This window comes from Eschrichtius robustus, chromosome 1 (assembly GCF_028021215.1).
Source record: "Eschrichtius robustus isolate mEscRob2 chromosome 1, mEscRob2.pri, whole genome shotgun sequence".
In the NCBI taxonomy this organism is placed as follows: domain Eukaryota; kingdom Metazoa; phylum Chordata; class Mammalia; order Artiodactyla; family Eschrichtiidae; genus Eschrichtius; species Eschrichtius robustus.
Window position 1 is genome coordinate 166,358,562 of NC_090824.1, and position 21,036 is coordinate 166,379,597.

General features: G+C 44.9%; 1 protein-coding gene across 1 annotated transcript in view; it reads left to right on the forward strand.

The window, feature by feature from the left end:
* The window catches only part of TMC3 (transmembrane channel like 3), a 45,112-nt gene that overhangs the window by 17,938 nt on the left and 6,138 nt on the right, over positions 1-21,036 (forward strand). Inside the window, exons 8-20 of the mRNA XM_068538031.1 lie at positions 593-740; positions 1,447-1,490; positions 5,319-5,466; positions 6,840-6,949; positions 9,685-9,763; positions 11,457-11,702; positions 12,546-12,674; positions 12,973-13,040; positions 14,843-14,971; positions 16,961-17,071; positions 17,814-17,939; positions 18,566-18,644; positions 20,765-20,807. Of these exons, the coding sequence (XP_068394132.1) occupies positions 593-740; positions 1,447-1,490; positions 5,319-5,466; positions 6,840-6,949; positions 9,685-9,763; positions 11,457-11,702; positions 12,546-12,674; positions 12,973-13,040; positions 14,843-14,971; positions 16,961-17,071; positions 17,814-17,939; positions 18,566-18,644; positions 20,765-20,807 (1,460 nt within the window). The remainder of the gene's footprint in view (positions 1-592; positions 741-1,446; positions 1,491-5,318; positions 5,467-6,839; positions 6,950-9,684; positions 9,764-11,456; positions 11,703-12,545; positions 12,675-12,972; positions 13,041-14,842; positions 14,972-16,960; positions 17,072-17,813; positions 17,940-18,565; positions 18,645-20,764; positions 20,808-21,036) is intronic.

Below are 21,036 nucleotides of genomic sequence, written 5' to 3' on the forward strand. Positions count from 1 at the left end.
ATTGATTTACAATGTTGTGTTAGTTTCAGGTGTACAGCAAAGTGAATCAGTTATACATATACATATATCCACTCTTTTTTAGATTCTTTTCCCATATAGGTCATTATAGAGTACTGAGTAGAGTTCCCTGTGCTATACAGTAGGTCCTTATTAGTTACCTATTTTATACATAGTAGTGTGTATATGTCAGTCCGAATCTCCCAGTTCATTCCTCCCCCCCTTACCCCCCCATAACCATAAATCTATTTTCTACATCTGTAACTCTATTTCAGTTTTGTAGATAAGTTCATTTGTAGCCTTTTTTTAGATTCCACATACAAGTGATATCATGATATTTGTCTTTCTCTGTCTGACTGTCTTCACTTAGTATGATAATCTCTAGGTCCATCCATGTTGCTGCAAATGGCATTATTTCGTTCTTTTTTATGTCTGAGTAATATTCCATTGTATATATGTGCCACATCTTCTTTATCCATTCATCTGTTGATGGACATTTAGGTTGCTTCCCTGTCCTGGCTATTGTAGTGCCGCGAGGAACATTGAGGTGCGTGTAACTTTTCAAATTATGGTTTTCTCTGGTCCTTTTTGGCAGGATGGCTAAGAATTCCCGCATGAGCCTCGCCAGTGCGTCCAATGAAAACTACACGTTCTGCTGGCGGGTGTTCTGCGCCTGGGATTACCTCATTGGAAACCCAGAGGCGGCAGAGAGCAAAACCGCTGCCATCGTGAACAGCATCAGGGTGAGTAAGCGAGACTGTTCAGCCTGCCAGGAGTCAGGGCTCTGCAGATCACAGCCTTCACAGCGTGATCCGCTGGCCCTCTGCTGGGAGAGTCAGCGTGGTCTCCTTCCCACGGTGCTCACAGACCAGGGCAGCCACAGTCTCCACCGAGACGTGACGTAATGTGCCTCCAACGCGCACCAAACAATCTGATGGTGTACTGGAGAAAAATATGGGAACTTCTCTTTTTTTTTTAATTTCATCCTTCTAAAATTTCAGTGTGTGTATCTTTGTTCATTTGCATAATGGATTACTACCGTGTTGCGTGTACATAACTTGTAAGTGAATAAATACATATATGTGAGGGATATAAGCTTTTAGTGTTACCTTAGAAGATAATGCAGTCAAAGGCATTCGGAGACCTGGATCTCCTGAACAACACGGACAGTTAAAGGGTGCCCCCTTTTGAGAAAAAAATTATTTAGATCATTTCAGGGACCTAAATAATTTACTCCTACCCCTCTTCTTCCCATTCCCCAATTTCCTTTTTTGTCTATTTATTATCATATAAAGCACTGATATCAATAGAATCTTATTGGATGAAGTCTAGACATTGAAGTTATGATTAAAAATACTGGATAAGTCATTTCTTTCATAAACTATTTCTACATATTTATGATTAACGATGATGCTAAGCTTTTGATACCACATGTGTCTTTCTTTAAAGGAGGCTATACTGGAAGAACAGGAGAAGAAGAAGAACAAAAACCTGTATGTATGAACACTCCCCGTCCTGAATTCATTGATAAGCTGTTTTAATTTAGTAGAAAAATCACCAGACTATATCTCATTTTCACACCTTTTCAGGCAGTTCTTCTCCTTAAAATCTGTCCTTCTGGCAATGTGGAATGTGGGAGCCCCATAATTTTTCAATAGCAGTATTTCGGAGTTGTTCCTCCTTCCATGGATCTGGCAGTAGGGTGAGAGGTCTGAGGCTGACCAGCTTCCTATTCTTTTACTTAGATAATAAAAGATATTTTTAGCCCCACTTTCTAGTTTGTTAAACTAAGCAAAGACTAATTTTATTTAGCAACAGATCTCTGAAGTCCTAGGACACAAATAGTATCCAGTGCTTGTTGACAAAACGTCTAAGGTGACTTCTCGGGTTTGGAGTTCTTCTCAAGGTTGTGAGGGCTTCCTTGGTGAAGGTGAGGCCCTTCGGCCACAGAATGGACGACACAGAAAGGCAATGACCCTGTCCCCCTGGGCCAGACACGCCTGCTCATCCAATATCCTCACTGGTTCTTTTTTTTAATTAATTTTTATTGGAGTATAGTTGCTTGACAATGTTGCATTAGTTTCTGCTGTACAGCAAAGTGAATCAGTTATATGTATACATATATCCCCTCCTTTTTAGATTTCCTTCCCATTTAGGTCATCACAGAGCATTAAGTAGAGTCCCATGTGCTATATAGCAGGTTCTCATTAGCTATCTATTTTATATACAGTAGTGTACGTAAGTCAATCCCAATCTCCCAATTCATCCTACCCTCCCTGCCCCCTTGGTATCCATAAGTTTGTTCTCTACATCTGTGACTCTATTTCTGCTTTGCAAATAAGTTCATCTCTACCATTTTTCTAGATTCTACATATAAGCGATATTATACGGTATTTGTTTTTCTCTTTCTGACTTACTTCACTCTGTATGACAGTCTCTAGGTCCATCCTCACTGGTTCTTTAAGCCCCACGATTAGTTCCTGCAATGCAGAAAACCTGTCCTGGGGAGTGCTGGAGACCTGGGGAGTGGAGGAAACACCCAGCCCCTGAGAGGAAGCAGGGTGTCGTGGTGGGAAGGACTTTCCATAGGGTGTCAGAAGATGGATTCTAGCCCTCTCTTTGTCATTAACTTCTATGACCCCAAAACTCCCTTGACTTTTCTGGGCCTCCACTTCCTCACTTATGAAGTGAAAGGATGGGACTCCATCCATGCTTCTCAGAGGAAAGAGAGAACCCACCCACATCAGAATCACCCGCGGGCACTGCAGACGCAGACCTCTTTGGCGCCCACCATGGTTGACTGAATTCACGTCTCTGGGAGTGAGAGACAAGGCTCCACATTCTTAGCAGGTCTCGCAAAGCAAAACTCACAGGTGGTTTTTATGTTCCCTCAAATTTGGAAGCTCCTGCCGTGCTAAATGCATTCCAGTTAAAAAACGTCTCATTCAATGATTCATTATTACAAGCAAACAAATCAACAAGAAACCGAATGAATTCTCATCTCTCTGCCACACACAAATCCTGAGTCCTCCTGATTCTGTCAAAACTTGAGGAAAATAGATGTGTAAGAGGTATTCTGGGATATCCAGGATATTATAACAGGAGGTGGAAGGAAGAGGGTGGAGACAGGGGAAAACTAGCATGTGACAGCCTACTTCCCCTGCAAGCCCATCATGGGCATTTTCTGGTGTAATTGCCACAAGGACCAACAGGGCTGGAGGCAGGGAGGGGGGACCAGAAATGCAGGACCTGCCTCAGGAACCACGTGGGTAGCATGACCCTACAAATGATGACAGCGTGATCTGGGGACAGGAGGAAGTGAAGAAGCACTAAGGTGGTGTTAATGGACCTCACTCTCAAGTCTTCCATCTCTGGTGCTCTATGACGCCTTATCTAAAGCTCTCCTCTGCCAGAAGACAAGGTGACACTTACCATTGCATTTGGGAGTGAGTTTCCTCATTGCGCAGAGGAAAGGCTAAGATGCATGCAGAAGGAGATGTTGTGACCTGCCCAAGGTCACCCAGAGGGTGGGGAGGGGGTGGTACACCCCTCGCGTGCCCCTCCAAATCCTCCTGGCCACACCTCTTTCTCCAGCCCTTGACGCCAGGCAGGCTGTGCAGGCTGCCACCGGCTGCACACATGCCCCTCAGAGCCTCCACTGGTACCCATTGCTCGCTGCCCAGGGCTCCTCTGAGGCTGCAGTGTGGGGCACCCACAAGGTCCCATCCACATGCGTGCATGCAACCAAAAGACTGGGTGCAACGCTGGGAGTCAGTGCTCTGGAGTGGCTCTTGACCGCCAGGGAACAGAGGTTGATGGTAAACGCTTCTCATTTTCACCCCGGCCGGGCATTTCTGAGATGCCATTTCACAGGCCCCTCAGAAGGCCCTGCAGTTGCCTCCAGCTGTGGCCGGCTCCACTCACACCTCGTACCACCTGCCCGTCTCTCCGGTCTCACTCCCAGAACTCCACGCACACTTCCTGGCATCACTTCCCAGAAAAACTCCTCGCAAACACACCTTTGCCTGCGGTTCTGCTTTCAGGAAAAACGGACTGAGACTGACCCCAAAGTCGGAAGCAGATGCCTTAAAGATAAGCCAATTGGAGTCAGTGAGTTTTCCTCCAGGAAGAGTGGGGTTTTTTCAGTTAAAACTGGAAACTTACTGTAAATGCAGTAAGTCCCCTACCTACGAACGAGTTCCGTCCCGAGAGCACGTTCGTAAGTCCAATTTGTTCGTAAGTCCAACAAAGTTAGCCTAGGTACCCAACTAACACAATCAGCTCTATAGTACTGTACTGGAATAGGTTTATAATACTTTTCACACAAATAACACATAAAAGACAAACACAAAAAATAAAGAAAACATTTTGACTCTTACAGTACAGTACCTTGAAAAGTGCAGTAGTACAGTACAACAGCTGGCATCCAGGGGCTGGCATCGAGTGAACAGGCAAGAAGAGTTACTGACTGGAGGAGGGAGAGGAGGTGGGAGATGGTAGAGCTGAAGGACCGTCAGCAATAGGAGACGGAGGGCGAGCTGCAGTGTCACTCACGCCTGACGTTGCTGGTATAGGTTCCTTGCTGGAACCAGATGCATGTTCGCATATTTGAAAGTTTTCAACTTGAAGGTTCACATGTAGGGGACTTACTGTAGTAGCATCACGGTTGATTGTAAGAGGCCTTCGGGAAGTGAGACCTGGCGAGGAAGGAGGAGCCCGTGTCCCAGCTCCTTTCTTTACTTCTTCCTCCAGCAAATATTTATGAAGTGCTTCTAGGTCCTGGGCCTGTTCTAAGAGCTGAGAATACAGCTGTGAAGAAGACTTTAACAACTGAGCACTTGCTTTCTAGAGGGAAAAGACAGATAACAAATTCCAAGTAAATACGTGGTATAATATGGAAATCATGGTGTGAAATGAGAGGCAGGATCATTACTTCCCCTCCTTTCTTCCTCTCCCCCTCCCTCTCCTGAACACCCGTACTTGAGCTCCTATAACTGAAATGTGCATATGCCACAGGACTCCAATTTTAAGTGGCAAAGCAAAGACTGAAGCCCAAATACTCAGACTCCAGAACGTGTGTGTGTGTGTGTGTGTGTGCGTGTGTTTAAAGCCCCACTGATGCTGGTGGCTTAGATTTACAACTCACTGTTGATCTCTTAGGAAATGAGGGATTCTGGGGGTGGGGGAAGAACACTGATTCTTCAGGGCAGAGAATCCACTTGGCAGTAAATGTCTTGCCATCCTTCACTGGCCTTTTCTGTGCATCAGGGTGCCCTGTGCAGAGCCCGGTGTATCGTCCTCATACCTGCCTCTCCCCGCAGGGCAGTGACCATCTGCCTGAGGGTCGTTGCCAACATCTTGGTGCTTCTCTCGCTGGCTGGGAGCATCTATCTCATCTACTTCGTGGTGGATCGGTCCCAGAAGCTGGCACAGTCCAAGAAGGAGCTGACGCTCTGGGAAAAGAACGAGGTACCCACGCAACAGGAGCTGCCCCTCTGTTTCCTGGGTGTTTCTTAAGTGGGTTCCCTGGAAACATCTCCACGGAAAAATTGTAGTCCTCTTCTTCTAGAGCACGGACTGCAAGAGCTTGGAGCCAGAGTGGCAACACCCAGGCTTGGCTAAATGATTTCACTGGTCTTAATGAGGAAGATTTTGATTCAAAAACACCTTCAGGCATTTGCACAGTCTTTACCTTTGAGTTTTGCTGCTGACTCTGCTTTGCTTTTCTGGCTTCGTGTTTCTTTATATACACGTTTCCAGAAACTGACCTCACCTAGACTTGCATTAGCAACTGCACTGTCTTTCATTGCATGTATCAAAGTTGACCATGTGGGGGTTATTGAACATTTAAGTGGTTTCCATATTTCTAAATCACAAATAATGCTTCCCAAACAGCCCCACACCAATGGCTTATTTTTTAAAAAGCTCTTTCTCCTCCATTTATGGGAATATTCCCATGAATAGAAAATTACCAAGAGGAAGGTTATAAACAGTTTTATAATTCTTAATATTTATTGCAAGACTCTTGTCTTGAACACTTGGCTCAATTTACCTGTAAAGATTTGAGTGGTAGAAATAGCACAAATGCTACCTCTCAGACCACTTGTATGAAAATGATTATCATCCTTGGGATTTAAAAAACAAAGTGTGCAGGCAAGATGATACTTATCAATTTATCCTGAATGTACAATAATTTTTCAAAATCTGAGACTGCATTAGGTAATCTCTTCCCATACCTCTTTGTGTTTTACGTCAATTAAGTGGGTTATATATTGATAAATATGGGCTTGTGTGTAGATAGATATTTTAAAGATAAATTCAGAAATTCTTTCTTCCTTTAGCTCACACCTCTTGTGTACCAGCTAAGCCTCCTTTTTCATTTGCAGAGAAAGTACATAAGTACAGAGAAAAAACAGCCAGGCATAATTCTCTAGATAATTAATCTTCCATGTGCAGAAAGAATATTAAATTACCTCTCAGCCTTCCCTTTTCTATTCTTAACAGTTACAGTTATTTCCTTCTTCCATCCAAGGTAAGGGAAGTAGAAATAGAATGAGATGGTAATTGGAGAAGGTGGCAGAAACACCAGTAAATCCCAAAAGGCATGTACGAGTGTCTTCAGATTAAGGAGTGTTCCTAGAAGGAATAAACCCATGGCAAAGTGGCCTTTTGAAAACAGCTAATTAGCCAAGATTTGGGGCAGGTTTTCCATGGAAGAACTGCATGACCCTCTGAATACCCCCCTCCCCGACCAAACATTAGGCTACAGACCAACTATGAGGTGAGGGAGGCTGGGATGCGGGGCCCTGAGGAGCTCAGTGGGGCACACCCTCTCTTGGTAGGTGAGCGTGGTGGTCTCCCTCGTCACAATGTTGGCACCATCAGCCTTTGACCTCATCGCCGCCTTGGAGATGTACCACCCACGGACCACACTGCGCTTCCAGCTGGCAAGGTGCGCCACCCCGCTGGGAAATGGCTTGTTGTGGGTTACCCGTCCGGCCACCCACTGTGGGAACTCCGTCCCTCGGGAGCCAGGGCTTGCTTCGTTCCCCCCAAAACTTAGCACAGGACTTCCCCTATGGTTGCATCTCAAGAAAAGCAGGATGCCACAGGAGAGAATGGTGGGAAGAAGGGGGAAGAGGAAGCAGGGAGAGAGGAGGGGGCTGGAGAGGATGGACCAGGAGTACAGGACAGAAGAAACGGGTGGAAAGGTGGTGTTGAGAACAAGAGGAGGTGGGAGAGAGGGAGGGGGAGGACGAGGAGAAGAGGGGAGAGCAGGCAGGAAAAGCAGATACTAGAGAAAGAGGACCAAGAAGATGATGGGAAGTGTGTCCTGTTTTGCTCATGTTGGGTCCCTCAGTGGACTGACTGTGAGAGGTGAGAGACCCATGCTGTCTTTCCAGCCATGAGATGAACATCATGCTTTGCTAATAATCCCCCAAAGCGTAGACTCAAAGCGGTTCTTGTGAGTAAGTCAGGGAGCATCGAGAGCATCGGGACTGTGCTGGGATGGTCAGTGGGTGTGAATACAGGTGGTCAATGCAGACGTGAGCACAGCAGGCGGGGAGTAGGGGCGGGGGACGGGGAGGGGGAGGTCAGAGGGGCCAGCCCCCTGAAACCACACTTCTTCTCTAGCGCTGGCATCATCACTGTCTTCCCGAAAAATCCCCGTCTCTGTTAGGGTGACTGTCGCAGAGGGTGGCACTGCCCGAGCCCCGCTGATTCACCTCCCATCCCTCCCGGGTCTACAGTGTTTGCATTGTGCTTTCTCTTGTAATGCTTGATCACATGCCACAGAACAAATTTCCCACAGATCACCTTGGGAAGAATGGCTGTCATTCAGGAGTCGGCAAATGTTTTCCGTAAAGGACCAAATAGTAAATATTTTTGGTTGTGCGGGTCACACGGTCTCTGTGGCTCAACTCTGAGGTTGTAGCACGAAAGCAGCCACAGACAATACATCATCCAAAGGGTGTGGCCGAGTTCCTTGCAACTTTATTACAAAAATAGAAGAGGGTAGGGTTTGGCTAAAAGGCTGTAGTTTGCCACGATCTTGAAGTCCAACTGTCATTTCAGAGATAGAAAAACGTCACTCAAAAGATCAAGGGGTGTGTGGAAGCCCCTCACCCAGGGTAGCTCTGGAAGAGACTCCCAGCCCCCCAGGCTTGAACCCTGGTCTCTGTGCTCTGCTGGGCACCTCCTCTGTTGACCTAGGAGAGAGAAGTGCCGTCCTCAGCAACTCCCTCACGGCAAGCATTGGGGAGGATCATTTCTATGATTGCATTTGGTCTAACAGCAGTCCTATTTTACAGATTGGCCTCGTTATTCTCGTTCAAAACTAGAGAAACAGAGGCTTCAAGAGACTTGCCCCTGATGAATTCAGGCTAATTCTAGAAATAAGAGTAGGATATATTACTTTAGTTCCACTAACTCACCAGCAGATGAAGTTACCTTTTATTCAGGGCACAGTGAGAACCAGAGCCATGCGATACGAAGACGGCAGAAGGTTAAATTCTCTTGGTCCTTCCTTCAGCCAACAAGTGCCAAGTTGACTCTGAGGGTCCTGCCCTGTGTTAGGTGAAGACAGAGATAGAAAGGGAAGCTGAAGGGAACCCCTCCACAGTGCACAGGGAAAGCCAAGATGAGTCAGAATGATGCCCCCGGAGGTGTCCTAGCCCTTGTTTCCCTGGTCACTCCTGCACACTGGTGGCCACAGGTGGTAAACTCTACACCTGAGGAGATGATGGCCTGTGGGGATGGGCGACGCAAAGTTCCAATCTGGAGTCTTTTCCTCATGTTAAATCTGCTTTCTCTTTTTCACCAACTGGCACTGGCTTCATGATTCTCCAAGTGCCAACCACTGTCCTGTGAGAGATTTGTAAACCTGCCATTTTCCTTTCTCATCTCATTTTCCCAGACATGTTTCTGTTAAGACCCAAGGCTGCAGCCTGGGAAACTCCACAACGTGTTTCCCAAAACCTTCCAACTCCGGGGAAACGGGCATCAAGTCTTGGATCACTGGCTGATAGAGGCTGCTGCGGGCAGGTGCCGTCTGCTCACGGCTGCCCACCTGTGAGCAGGTGTAGATGTGCCCACAGCCCCTCACTGCTTCAGCCCGTCTGACAGGTTCAGCCTGTATTTCGGAACCAGACCACTGAGATCCTGAAATCTCACCCTGCCTCTTTTTATCTGTGTGAACCCGAGCAGGTGACTTAAGCCCTCCCCATGTTCAATACCCTTGTCCCTTAAGTGGGGGTTATAATAATATGGACCTCAGAGAGCTGTGAGACTCAAATGAGATAATGCCTGGAAAATCACTTTATAAACCAGAAGGCATGACACAAGGACATGTATAATTCACACTACACTTCAGAGCCCCGCTTCCTAAGCTCACACACTGTCTGCTATACCAGTGGTTCCGAAATACTGATCCAGTGATCGGCTGTAGTGAAATCACCTGGTAAGGCGCTAAAAGGATTCCCAGACCCCATCCAGACCTCTTGAAACAGTGTAGATTCTGGAATTCTGTATTTTTTTTTTTAATGCCCACAGTCTGATCCTGAAGGAAACCAAGTGTGGCAACCAATAACTGTCTTAGCCAAAACATGGTGGTCACTCCCAAATCGTGATCAGTCTAGAAGCATGGAGTGGTGGTCTGGACATTTAAGGTGGGCTTGTGGCTTTCAGGGTCCTTGTGCTGTACCTGGGAAACCTCTACAGTCTGATCATCGCCCTCCTGGACAAAGTTAACAGCATGAGCACTGAGGTGAGTGCTCCATCCTGGGGACGTGCCCAGCCAACCACTGCCCCCCCCACACCACACACACATACACACACGCACATACACACATATATACACATACACACATACACACACACATATACACAAACACATGCACATACACACATATATAGGCATACACACATACACACTTATATACACATACACACATATATACATATATACACATACACACACATACACATATATACATACACACATACACACACATACACAAACACACGCACATACACACATATATAGGCATACACACATACACACATATATACATATATACACATACACACACATATATACATACACACATACACAAACACACACATACACACGTATATATATACACACATACACACACATACACATATATATACACATGCACACACATACACACAAACACATACACACATATATACACATACGTATTGAATACATACACACATATATACACATACACACATATATATACGTACACCCATATACACAAATACACACATATACACATACACACACATACACATACACACATATATACACATGCACACACACATACACATATATACATATACATATTGAATACATACACACATACAAACACACACATACACACATATACACAAATACACACATATAGACATACACACACATACACACATATATACACATACACACGTATATACACATGCACACACAGATACAGAGTCATCATCAGTGTTGTCAATATCACTGCTAGTATTTGCACTCTGTTCATCATGTTCAAAAATCAGTTCATTTGTGGTCTTCTCAACAAAGGATAGGAAATTTGGTCTCATTTCCAAGATAAAGAAACTGAGGCCAGAATTTATGGCTAGTCAGTGACAGTGCTGGAATGAGAACCTGGGTCTCTTGACTCTCTTTCCTGGAATTCCATCAGGAAAGTTTATCAAGAGCTATTGTAAATGATTCCAGGAGAATGGCAGACCATGGGACTAATTTTCACTTAGAAAATCAGGAGAAAGTAAATATCTTATGGAGAGCAGTTCAGAGCAGGCCCCACCATCCCAGCCTAGGGTAGTTTTGGAGGTCATTTTAAACCTGCCCCACCTGTGAGGTTATCCCAAAATGGTAGGGGAAGAGGAGGCAGGGAGTAGGAGGTTTCTTTAGGGTTGTTTGCCCAAGCCATACCTTCCTAGCATCAGATCCTGCTGCTTATAAGACAGAAGAGGCCACAGGGAGAAATGGTTCTGCATCAGGGCTTTGATGTTGCATAGACTGGGTCCTTACCTGCCACTTACTAGCAACATGACCTCGAGCATTTGACTTCAACTAGCTGAGCTTCAATCCCTTCATCTGTAACATGGAATAATCATTCTTACCTGACACTCCTGTGAGAATGAGAAATATAACATGCTGTAACCTAGGACAGGCTCTGACACTTTACCAGGGACCAATCAATGCTATTCATTACAACTCTGTGTTCATTACTGGACCAACTCTAGTCAAGTGGCTATCAACCAAGCTAGAGATAGTGAGAGAGACAGAGAGTTGGAGACAGAGAGAAACAGAGATAAAGAAAGAGAGATTATTCCCAAGCAATGCAGTGATATCCTTGGTGTTCATGATGGATTCTTCTTTACACATAACTGGACAACCTTTTCTTCTTCCTTCCCTCTCTCCACAGGAAACTGCTCCCCCAAATAGCACAAGGCATTGGATAGATTCTACCATCTTCTTTGTCACCAGGGCAGCCCCTGGAGAAGAGAAGTGGTCCACACCTGGGCCTGGGATAGGGCTCAGGAGAAACAGCACTTGGGCCCTGGAACAAGCCAATGTTCTGACTTACACCTCGCCTCTCTCAGAGGCCAACAAGACCACTGCTTCCACCCAGAGTCCGCAAGGCCAATGCTGGGAGACATACGTTGGACAGGTGGCTCCCTCGTTCCCTTATAAAGCCCTTCCATGTCCATTTCATCACTTAATTCTAGCAACTCTCTGAAGTGTCATTATCTCTATTTTATAGAAAAGGAAAATAAAGTTCAGTGGGGGATTAGGATTTTCCAGGTCTCAAAATGAATTATCATAATCAGTGTAAAGACTCAGGCAGTATTAACGATATGCTTGGCCCTGTTCTAAGTGCTTAGTCTAGAATCTTATTATCATCCTTAGAAGCAGAGATGAGGAAACTGAAGCACAAGCGTTTAAGTAACTTGCCCCAAAACACAGATAGTAAAAGCAGAATGAAGGGGACTTCCCTGGTGGTCCAGTTGTTAAGACTTAGCCTTCCAATTCAGGGGATGAGAGTCCGAGCCCTGTTCAGGGAGCTAAGATCCCACATGCCTTGCGCCAAACAAACAAAATATAAAACAGAAGCAGTATTGTAACAAATTCAATAAGACTTTAAAAATGATCCACATCAAAAAAAAAAAAAGCAGAATGAAGCCCTAAACCCAGGCATCTGCTCCAAACTCTGTGCTCTGAACCCCTCTGCCTTTCACCTTCACTATATCCCATGATAACACCTCAAGTAGTCTCCTGTGGCTCAGAACCATAGACTTTTTCCCTGGCTTTGTGTAAAGCTGGCCTCAGATATCAAAATTCAAATTAACAAATATTTGTTGAGCAGCCATTATGTGCCAAAAATGGAGTCGCCATTGGAGGGGGCCCAGTGGCTCAAGCCGTGGGAATGAAGAGAGAAGGGAGGACCCCAAGGAAGAGGTGGACCACGGGAAGGGCAGGGCGTGGTGGCATCCAAGGACACCTTGTGTTGCAGGAGATGCTGAAGCTGTCCATCATTGACATGCTCTTCACTGTGGCCAGCATTCTGCTCATAGACTTCTTCCGAGGACTTTTCGTTCGGTACTTAAGTGACTACTGGTGTTGGGACCTGGAGAGCAAGTTTGTAAGTAAGATGCCGTGTCCATTGGGGAAGTTCGTATGGCCAGATCCGTCCTTTCCTGATGGCCAGGCTGGGAAACTGACATGGCTGAGAGAAAATACGTGAGGGAAGAGGGAAAGGCTGTACAAAGCTTGAGTTTCCATTTCTTTCTTACATTTACCATTTGCTGGGATGGCCTCACAGACAATAATCTCTACGTATCTAGGCGAGCAAAGAATTCTGTGTATTTGACTATAATGAAGTGGTTTATGCAAAGAAATTTGGAACGTTTTTTAATGCAGAAGTTCGTTTTCTCTTGTAGCCTGAATACGGGGAATTCAAAATAGCAGAGAACGTGTTACATTTAGTCTACAACCAAGGAATGATTTGGTACGTAGCAAAGTTTCTTCCTGCTGTGCTTACATCTAATCTGGGCTAAGATTTTAATTGACCGAGTCTGGATGGGACATGACCATAATAAACACAGTCCTAAGAGTCAAGAAAGGGCATAAACAGTTTCTAATTGAACTATTTCACATAGATAGTAATTTCAGTAATGGTTTTCTAAGCATTTTGCAGAAAGGAATGAGGAAGGAAATAGTCCATTTTTAGGCCACTATGGGTCACTGAAAATCAAACAAAACTGCACAAGAACCAGTAGAATAAGCTGCTGGGGAAGATTGCGGGGAGGCTAGGAGGAGAGGCTGCTGACCCCCGAGGAGGACTTCCATCAGTGGCTGTGTCACAGCTGGGGAGCCTGCCTTCAGCTACCCACTCTCCTTCCATACTCTCACTTGGACATTGAGCCCAGGTGCACGACCATCCCCCAGACAGATAGACCCATCCTAGGGGAGGTCTGCTCACCCAGGGCAACTCCCAGCCAAGGCAATCATGTTCCTAAAGATACTAAAGGCTGAAAGGGATCATCTGATCGACATGGATGTGTGTGTCCATGGGGACACGGCGGAGAGCTCCCTAACCATCCCTCCATCTCTGGCTTTCCCTACTGGACCACAAAAAGTGCTATTTGTTAAAATACAAGCAAACGACGAAAAAGAAGAAGAACCTGGGTGTCCCATACTTTCAGAAGACACAATCTCTCTTCATAATCATTCAGTAAAATGCAGGACGAATGGAATATAAAGTAATATCGCTTGACTCAAATTCTGTATTCTTAGAGTCCACTTATTTTGAAAAATATTTTCACAAATACAGTACTAAAAATAATACAAAACATTTACTTAACGTTTGCCAGAATGTCAGGCACGTTTTTACCTGTAATAACTGGTTTAATCCTTATAGAAACCCTATGAGGTAATTAGTATTATTTTCTCCATTTTAAATATGAGGAAACTGAGGAAAAGAGAAGCTAAGTGTCTTGCCTGATGTGAGAAACCAGAAGTTTTTTTAAAAAAGAGTTTTACTTATTAAACCTCTCTTTGTATCTATTTTCCTGCTGCTAAATCCAAACTTCACAGGTATTGTATTGAATGAACATCCAGTATAAGCAGATTTAGCCTTAAAGTCAGAAGATCTGGGTTTCATTCCATATTTGGCACTTATTTGCAGGGTAGATATACCTCTGTTTTCCTGGGATGTTATCCCACATCTGTCACTCTCAAAGGTCTCTCAGTTTGGATGATATAGGGTCACCCTTTTATTAGTCTCTGAGCAAATCACCTACTTTTCCCAGACCCACCTTTCATGTCTAAAAGCTTTGGATTTTTACCCCTCCTTTTATGGTTGCAGAAGGTTAAATGGGCCAAAATGTGTGAGGATGCTTAGCACAAGGTCCAACAAAAGTAGCTCTTCTCCACATAATGTTGATCAAATCGGAAAGTCACTAATTTATTAACCTAGCCCCACCAACCCCATAGACAGGCAAAATCTAGAGCTTGCCCGAAACCGCAGTTATCTATTTGCCTCTTGACCGGAAGAGGGCCTTTCCTTTGCTAAGTGTGAAAAGGCAGAAGACACTTAGCATCCTTGTGCCAAGAGGATATTTTAAAACAGGCTCCCTGCTCATCTGCAGAAGTGACTTGTCTTATCTCCAGCAGGTGGAAGGGTTGGGGTCTCAGATCTCCAGGGGCTTCTTCAGTTCTTTAAGCACAGAGTATATAAATCTCAAGCTCTCAGAACCAAGATAGACCAGAGCAGAACAGACGCTAACTGGCCTCCCATTGTGGTTTCAGGATGGGGGCCTTCTTCTCGCCATGTCTCCCTGCCTTCAACGTCCTCAAACTCATCGGGCTCATGTACCTGCGCAGCTGGGCCGTGCTGACCTGCAACGTGCCCCACCAGCAAGTCTTCCGAGCCTCCAGGTCAGTGAGCGTCAAGTCCTCTTCGCAGAGAGAACTCACATCACCCACACTCGCCTTAGCCAGAGTGACCTCCAGCAAGGGGGTCTCCCCAACTCCCTGCCTGTCAAAATCTTGTCCGCCCTCCAGTTGCCTTTCCTCCCTGAAGCCATTGCCAATGCTCCACCTTTCAAATCAGTCATGACTCTTCTTAAGCTCATGCCACATCTTTTACAACTTTTTACTGAAGTTTAATAATCATCCAGAAAGGGCACACATCACAAATATCCGGCTTGATGAATATTCATAAACTGAACACAACTCTGTAACCAGCCCCCAGATGGAGAAATAGAACAAGAACAGCGCCCAGGAGCCCCCCTGTACTCGATTCCGGTCACTACCAGCTTCTAACAGCGTAATTCGTTCCCCCCGCCGTACTGTTTTTTACTTGATGTAAATAGAATCACACTCAGTATGACCTCTTTTATTCCTGTCTTCTTCTCAATATTGTGCTTGTGAGAATCACCTCACTGAGGACACACCCCCCAATTTCTTTATCCATCCTCCTGTGGTTAGCTATAATGAATAACACTGCCTTGAACATTCTCACGCATGTCCTTGGTTGGGTACATACCTAGGACTGCGCTTGCTGGCTCACAGGCCACACACGTGTTCACCTCTAGTAGAGAGCGCCAACTATTTTGCCAAAGCAGAGGCGCCCTTTCCACTCGCACCAGCATCATGTGAGAGTTCCAGTTGTCCCACAACCTTGTCAACACTTGTTCTTCTCTGTATTTTTCACTTTAGCCATTTTGGTGAATTCATATCACATTTTGAACACCTTGATTAGAACTCATTTATTTTATTTTGACATAATAGGTATCAATGTGGGTGTGTATCAGTGTCTTTCAAACTTTTTGACAATAACCAGCATGACAGTGTATGTATCTTTCACCTAGTGACCAGTGTAGATGCATATATTCATATATACGTTTTATATATAATTTATATATGAATGTGTATATTCATTGACATCTATGTATGCCTATATATAAAAATACATGCATACATATATACACACACATAAATATACATAACACAAACATACATATAAATGGATACACACATATATTTAGTATATATATGTGTGTGTGTGTGTCTATACTTATATATAAAGAGAATGTGTGTATATAAATAGAGAAAGGTTTCACAAATTAACACTCACCTACTAAACCACATTGTATGTGCCCTGATATTTTCTGTTCTCTTCTAGTCCAGTCTATTTCATTAGAAATAGAGAGAAATAGAGAGAGAGAGAACATGCTGGCTGAGAGTCTCAAGGTTAACAGACCATTCATTCTCTTTTCAGGACTATATACAGGGCCTTGCACACCAAACAGACCTGTGCTGCCCTCAGGGGAAGCCTGGGCAGCCGAGCTTTCAGACCAGCTTAGGGCCCAGGGCCCAGGGCTTACTCAGGCAGACCATTCACCCTGAGCAGCCAGGAGCAGAGCAGATAAGATGTTGAGAGAGACATCCAAGTGAGAGAGTCAAGAACCGTAACAAAAGAGTCAAACCATCCTCAGACATAGGGGACAAGTTCAAGGCTGGGAACAGGACAGGGAACCACTAGGTAAGGACTCAGCTGGGTGGGGCAAAGGTGCTAAGATTTTTCCATGAATTAAGTTTATTGTGCGATGGCCACGAGGTCGCCCCTGTCTTGGTTTGAGGCGGACAGGTGCTCAGCAAGCGTTTAGTAGATGAGCAGGTTGGGCTGAGTCATCCACGAATCCCCTTTGAGCATCCATTTCTAGTTTGCTAAATTGCCTGTGATCCTACAACAGACCCTTTCCTAGGCAGTGATGGGAGGAAGATTTTTCTGTTTGCAAAGAGTCAGGGCTACAGATTCTGTGTTGTTTTTTTTTGGTGGTGGGGGGCAGGGGGCGGTGCACATACATCATCGGCAGCTGGCCAGAGAGTGAACTCAGCGCCTGGCATTTGGTTTCTTTACAGATCCAACAACTTCTACCTGGCAATGCTCCTGTTTATGCTCTTCTTATGCATGCTGCCAACCATTTTTGCTATTGTCCGGTACAAGCCATCTCTAAATTGCGGGCCATTTAGGTGAGTTCTCTTAGTTCAGTCCACTCTGCCTGGAGCTACTGACAGCTATAGAGGAACGACCCCTGCATTGAACTGAATTCTCCTTCTGGCTCACAAAACAGGTCAACAGCAGAGAAAAACTTCAAACTCATGTCTTTTGAATCCAAGACCATTGCCCTTTCCTTGCTAAGCAGGCTGCCCTCAAGTATGATCATCTCTGTGCTCATCTTTAAAAGATACAGCCCACTCCAAATCAAAACGGGAAACGGCATTGCACCAAGGCTAGAAGGAAATTCTACCTGGTCAATCTTTCCCTTCCAGAACTCAGAAAGCTTTTATTAAAAGATAGTCCACGTCACTTTTGATTCTTCATTATCTAGCTGCATCAAGACAGAAGTCCCTGGAGTTATCTTCACCTAGCATTTGCTTTAAGTCAGTTTTGATACAACGTATATGTAACATTTAGAGTCTATCTTTGTCTACATTATACACACACACACACACACACACACACACACACACACCCCTCATGTGGTTATTGACCCCATCTTCAAAGCTACATGTTAATTAAATGACTACTTCAGACGAAATCATTTCAGGAATGTTATGTATCTTTCACATTCATCAGATACTTACTTTAGCTTTGAAACTGACTTTGAGGATTGGACTCTAGCTAGCTAGCCTTTTTTCTTTTTTTTAGTGGCTTGCAGGATCCTTCTGCCAAAAGCAATATAATCTGGAATTATGGTTTTCTTTCTCACAGTGGACAAGAGAAGATTTATGACATCGTGTCAGAAACGATTGAGAAGGATTTTCCTGCGTGGTTTGGCTCTGTGGTTGGGTACGTCAGTAGTCCTGTGTTTATCCTGCCAGCTGTGCTGCTTCTTTTGTGAGTACCTTCCTGCCTGCTGTGGGGGGACTTCTGCGTGTTTGGCCAAGAAGAAAGCACTGCTTTCCAATAATTGTATAAATTCAATGAGTTCATTCAAAAGTCACTTACGGAGCCTGATGATCTGAGCAGGGACGCAGAATCACACAGGGGCCAGGGAGGTAGAGCATGACTGATTCATCAACGGCATTTTGGCGATCGCTGTGGCCATGATCATGGGGTTGAATGTGATTATCATTATCTTATTTTCCAGAAGTTTAATCTCAACATGGAATTTTACAGTGCAGCTAACTTGCGTCTGTTTTAACTTAAAGGGGAAATAACATCAAGTAGTTGATCCAATACTCCTACCATGATACACTGTAAAATCCCTCTCCCATCTTCACTCCTTCCTTATTGCTGTCATCCGTGCAGTATTCCAGGTCAGTGGAGGTTGCTTTGAAAATCAGGAGAGAGAAAAGGAAAGCAGCTCCTTCCCAGCACTTGCCAGCTTGAAAACTCACTGATACGTTTTGTCCTCAGAGGGTGGTTGGGGCGGTCAGTGGGTAGCCCACATCCGGCAGGGAACACAGAAGCCCGACAAGGGGGATGAAGTACACTTACCGCCCTGTGCTGTTCTGCCCTAGCATGCTCATCTATTACCTTCAGAGCATCGCAAGATCCTTAAAGCTCAGCAACCACCAGCTCAGAATGCAGATCCAAAATGCAAGTATTACGTAACCTGTGCTATCGTGAACGTGCATCAACCATCTGACTGATTTCCCTGGCCAGGGAATACCAGTGAGGTCACATTTTCAAATTACTAGGACTCTTGGCCACCTGCTAGAGTGCAAGACCACTCCTCCCCGGCCAGGATCTCCCAGGGCTGTTTCTAAGAATACCCAGGCCCTCAACTGCCAGAATGAGCCTCCTCTCCTAGAGGCCTTGCTCATGCCCTCAGTGCTTCAGCTCCCCCTCCTGTGGCCACACCAAGCTTGCAATGTACTGGGCTCTTCTGCTGGCTGCACTGACTGGGCGGGGAGAAAGGGTCCCTCCCTAATCCCATGTCAAGTTGGACATCTGAGCCCAAAGACACTGTTTGGACCCAAAGACCCACCTTTTTCATATCTTTTAAATTCTGGTTGTCATTACAGTAAGTCCCCTACATACGAACAAGTTCCGCTCCGAGAGCGCAATCGTAAGTCCAATTTGTTCCTAAGTCCAACAAAGTTCGCCTAGGTACCCAACTAACACAATCAGCTACATAGTACTGTACTGTAACAGGTTTATAATACTTCTCACACAAATAATATGTAAAAAACAAACACAAAAAATAAAGAAAACATTTTGACTCTTACAGTACGGTACCTTGAAAAGTACAGTAGTACAGTACAACAGCTGGCATCCAGGGGCTGACATCGAGTGAACAGGCAAGAAGAGTTACTGACTGGAGGAGGGAGAGCAGGTGGGAGACGGTAGAGCTGAAAGATCGTCAGCAATAGGAGACGGAGGGCAAGCTGCGATGTCACTCACGCCTGACGTTGAACGCACTTTCACATCTTTGAAAGTTCGTAACTTGAAGGTTCATATGTGGGGGATTTACTATACCTTCTCTCCCATCTGGGGCTGAAACCATAGATCTCAGAGCAGTCAGAGGGAAACCAACACTCCCCAATCCTTCCACAGTTTCTCCTCCTCTGCACACCCCAGGTGCTCCCCCAGGGCCAGGACTGGGGTGAGGCAAGCGAGGCACCAGGCTGCCAAACTTAGAGGCACAGACTCTCAGGGTCACGCCGACCCTGCACTCCCACAGCCCCAAGAGTGAGCACCTCCTTAAATTTGACCCCTGGATACCTCACTTGCTTCACCCAGCCCCAGAACCCCATGCAAAAAACTTCCACCTTTCTCCATTAAAAAAAAAAAACTCTCACAAATATCAGTTCATTAAAGAAACACCAACTCATTTCATATATAGTCAAATAAGAAATGCATCTAGGAACTTCCCTGGCAGTCCAGTGGTTAAGACTCCGTGCTCCCACTGCAGGGGGCCCAGGTTTGATCCCTGGTCGGGGAACTAAGATCCCACGTGCCACATGGCATGACCGAAAAAAAAAAAAAGAAAGAAAGAAATGCATCTGGAGTTGCAAAGGGCATTTTTATGGAAACACACATCTCCCGTGTGGTTGATCCATATTTTCTCTTTTGTGTCTCAGCCAAACCATGCTTAGCAGAATCTCAACATGGTCTATCAAAGAGCTGCCCCTAAAAATGAAACTTGCCAGAGATAAAACGTCAGCTCTCAGGTGTCAGCATTCATTCATTCAAGTAACAGGCTTAGGACCAGAGCACACCGTCCCCAGGTAATGGCAGTAGCTCAGCCATGGCCCAAAGGATTAGCAGTGATACCTACATCATTCCCCAGCCCCACCCCCAAGAATAGTACAGTAAGTCCCCTACACACGAACCTTCAAGTTGAGAACTTTCAAAGATGCGAACGTGCCCCTGTATGCCAGCTGTTGTACTGTATTACTGTACTTTTCAAGGTACTGTACTGTAAGATTAGAAATGTTTTCTTTATTTTTTGTGTTTGTTTTTTATGTATTATTTGTGTGTGTTTGTTTTTGTGTATTATTTTATAATAGTATTATAAACCTATTCCAATACAGTACTATATAGCCCATTGTGTTAGTTGGGAACCTAGGCTAACTTTGTTACATTTACGAACAAATTGGACCTATGAACGCACTCTCGGAATGGAACCGGTTCATATGTAGGGGACTTAACTGTATTTGTTACTCCTTCCTGCTAAATCCAAAACAAACATATGGTTATCATTTATATTTTAGGCAAGATCTGAAGATAAGAAAAAGGTTGCCCAAATGGTAGAAGGTAAGTACAAACAAAAATTCCTGATGTCTCAGTTGGTGAGCACTTTAAAAAAACAGCAGTTTAAGCTTCATCACGAATAAAAATTCCTACTCAACTGCGGTTTTCACAATTAACTAGACACAATAAAAATCTAGGGATATAAATGTTGGTTTATATCTACAATTTTTACATCAGACCCAGGCCTGTGAATAACCCCAAAACACGTCTGAAATCACAAGGAAATATTGAA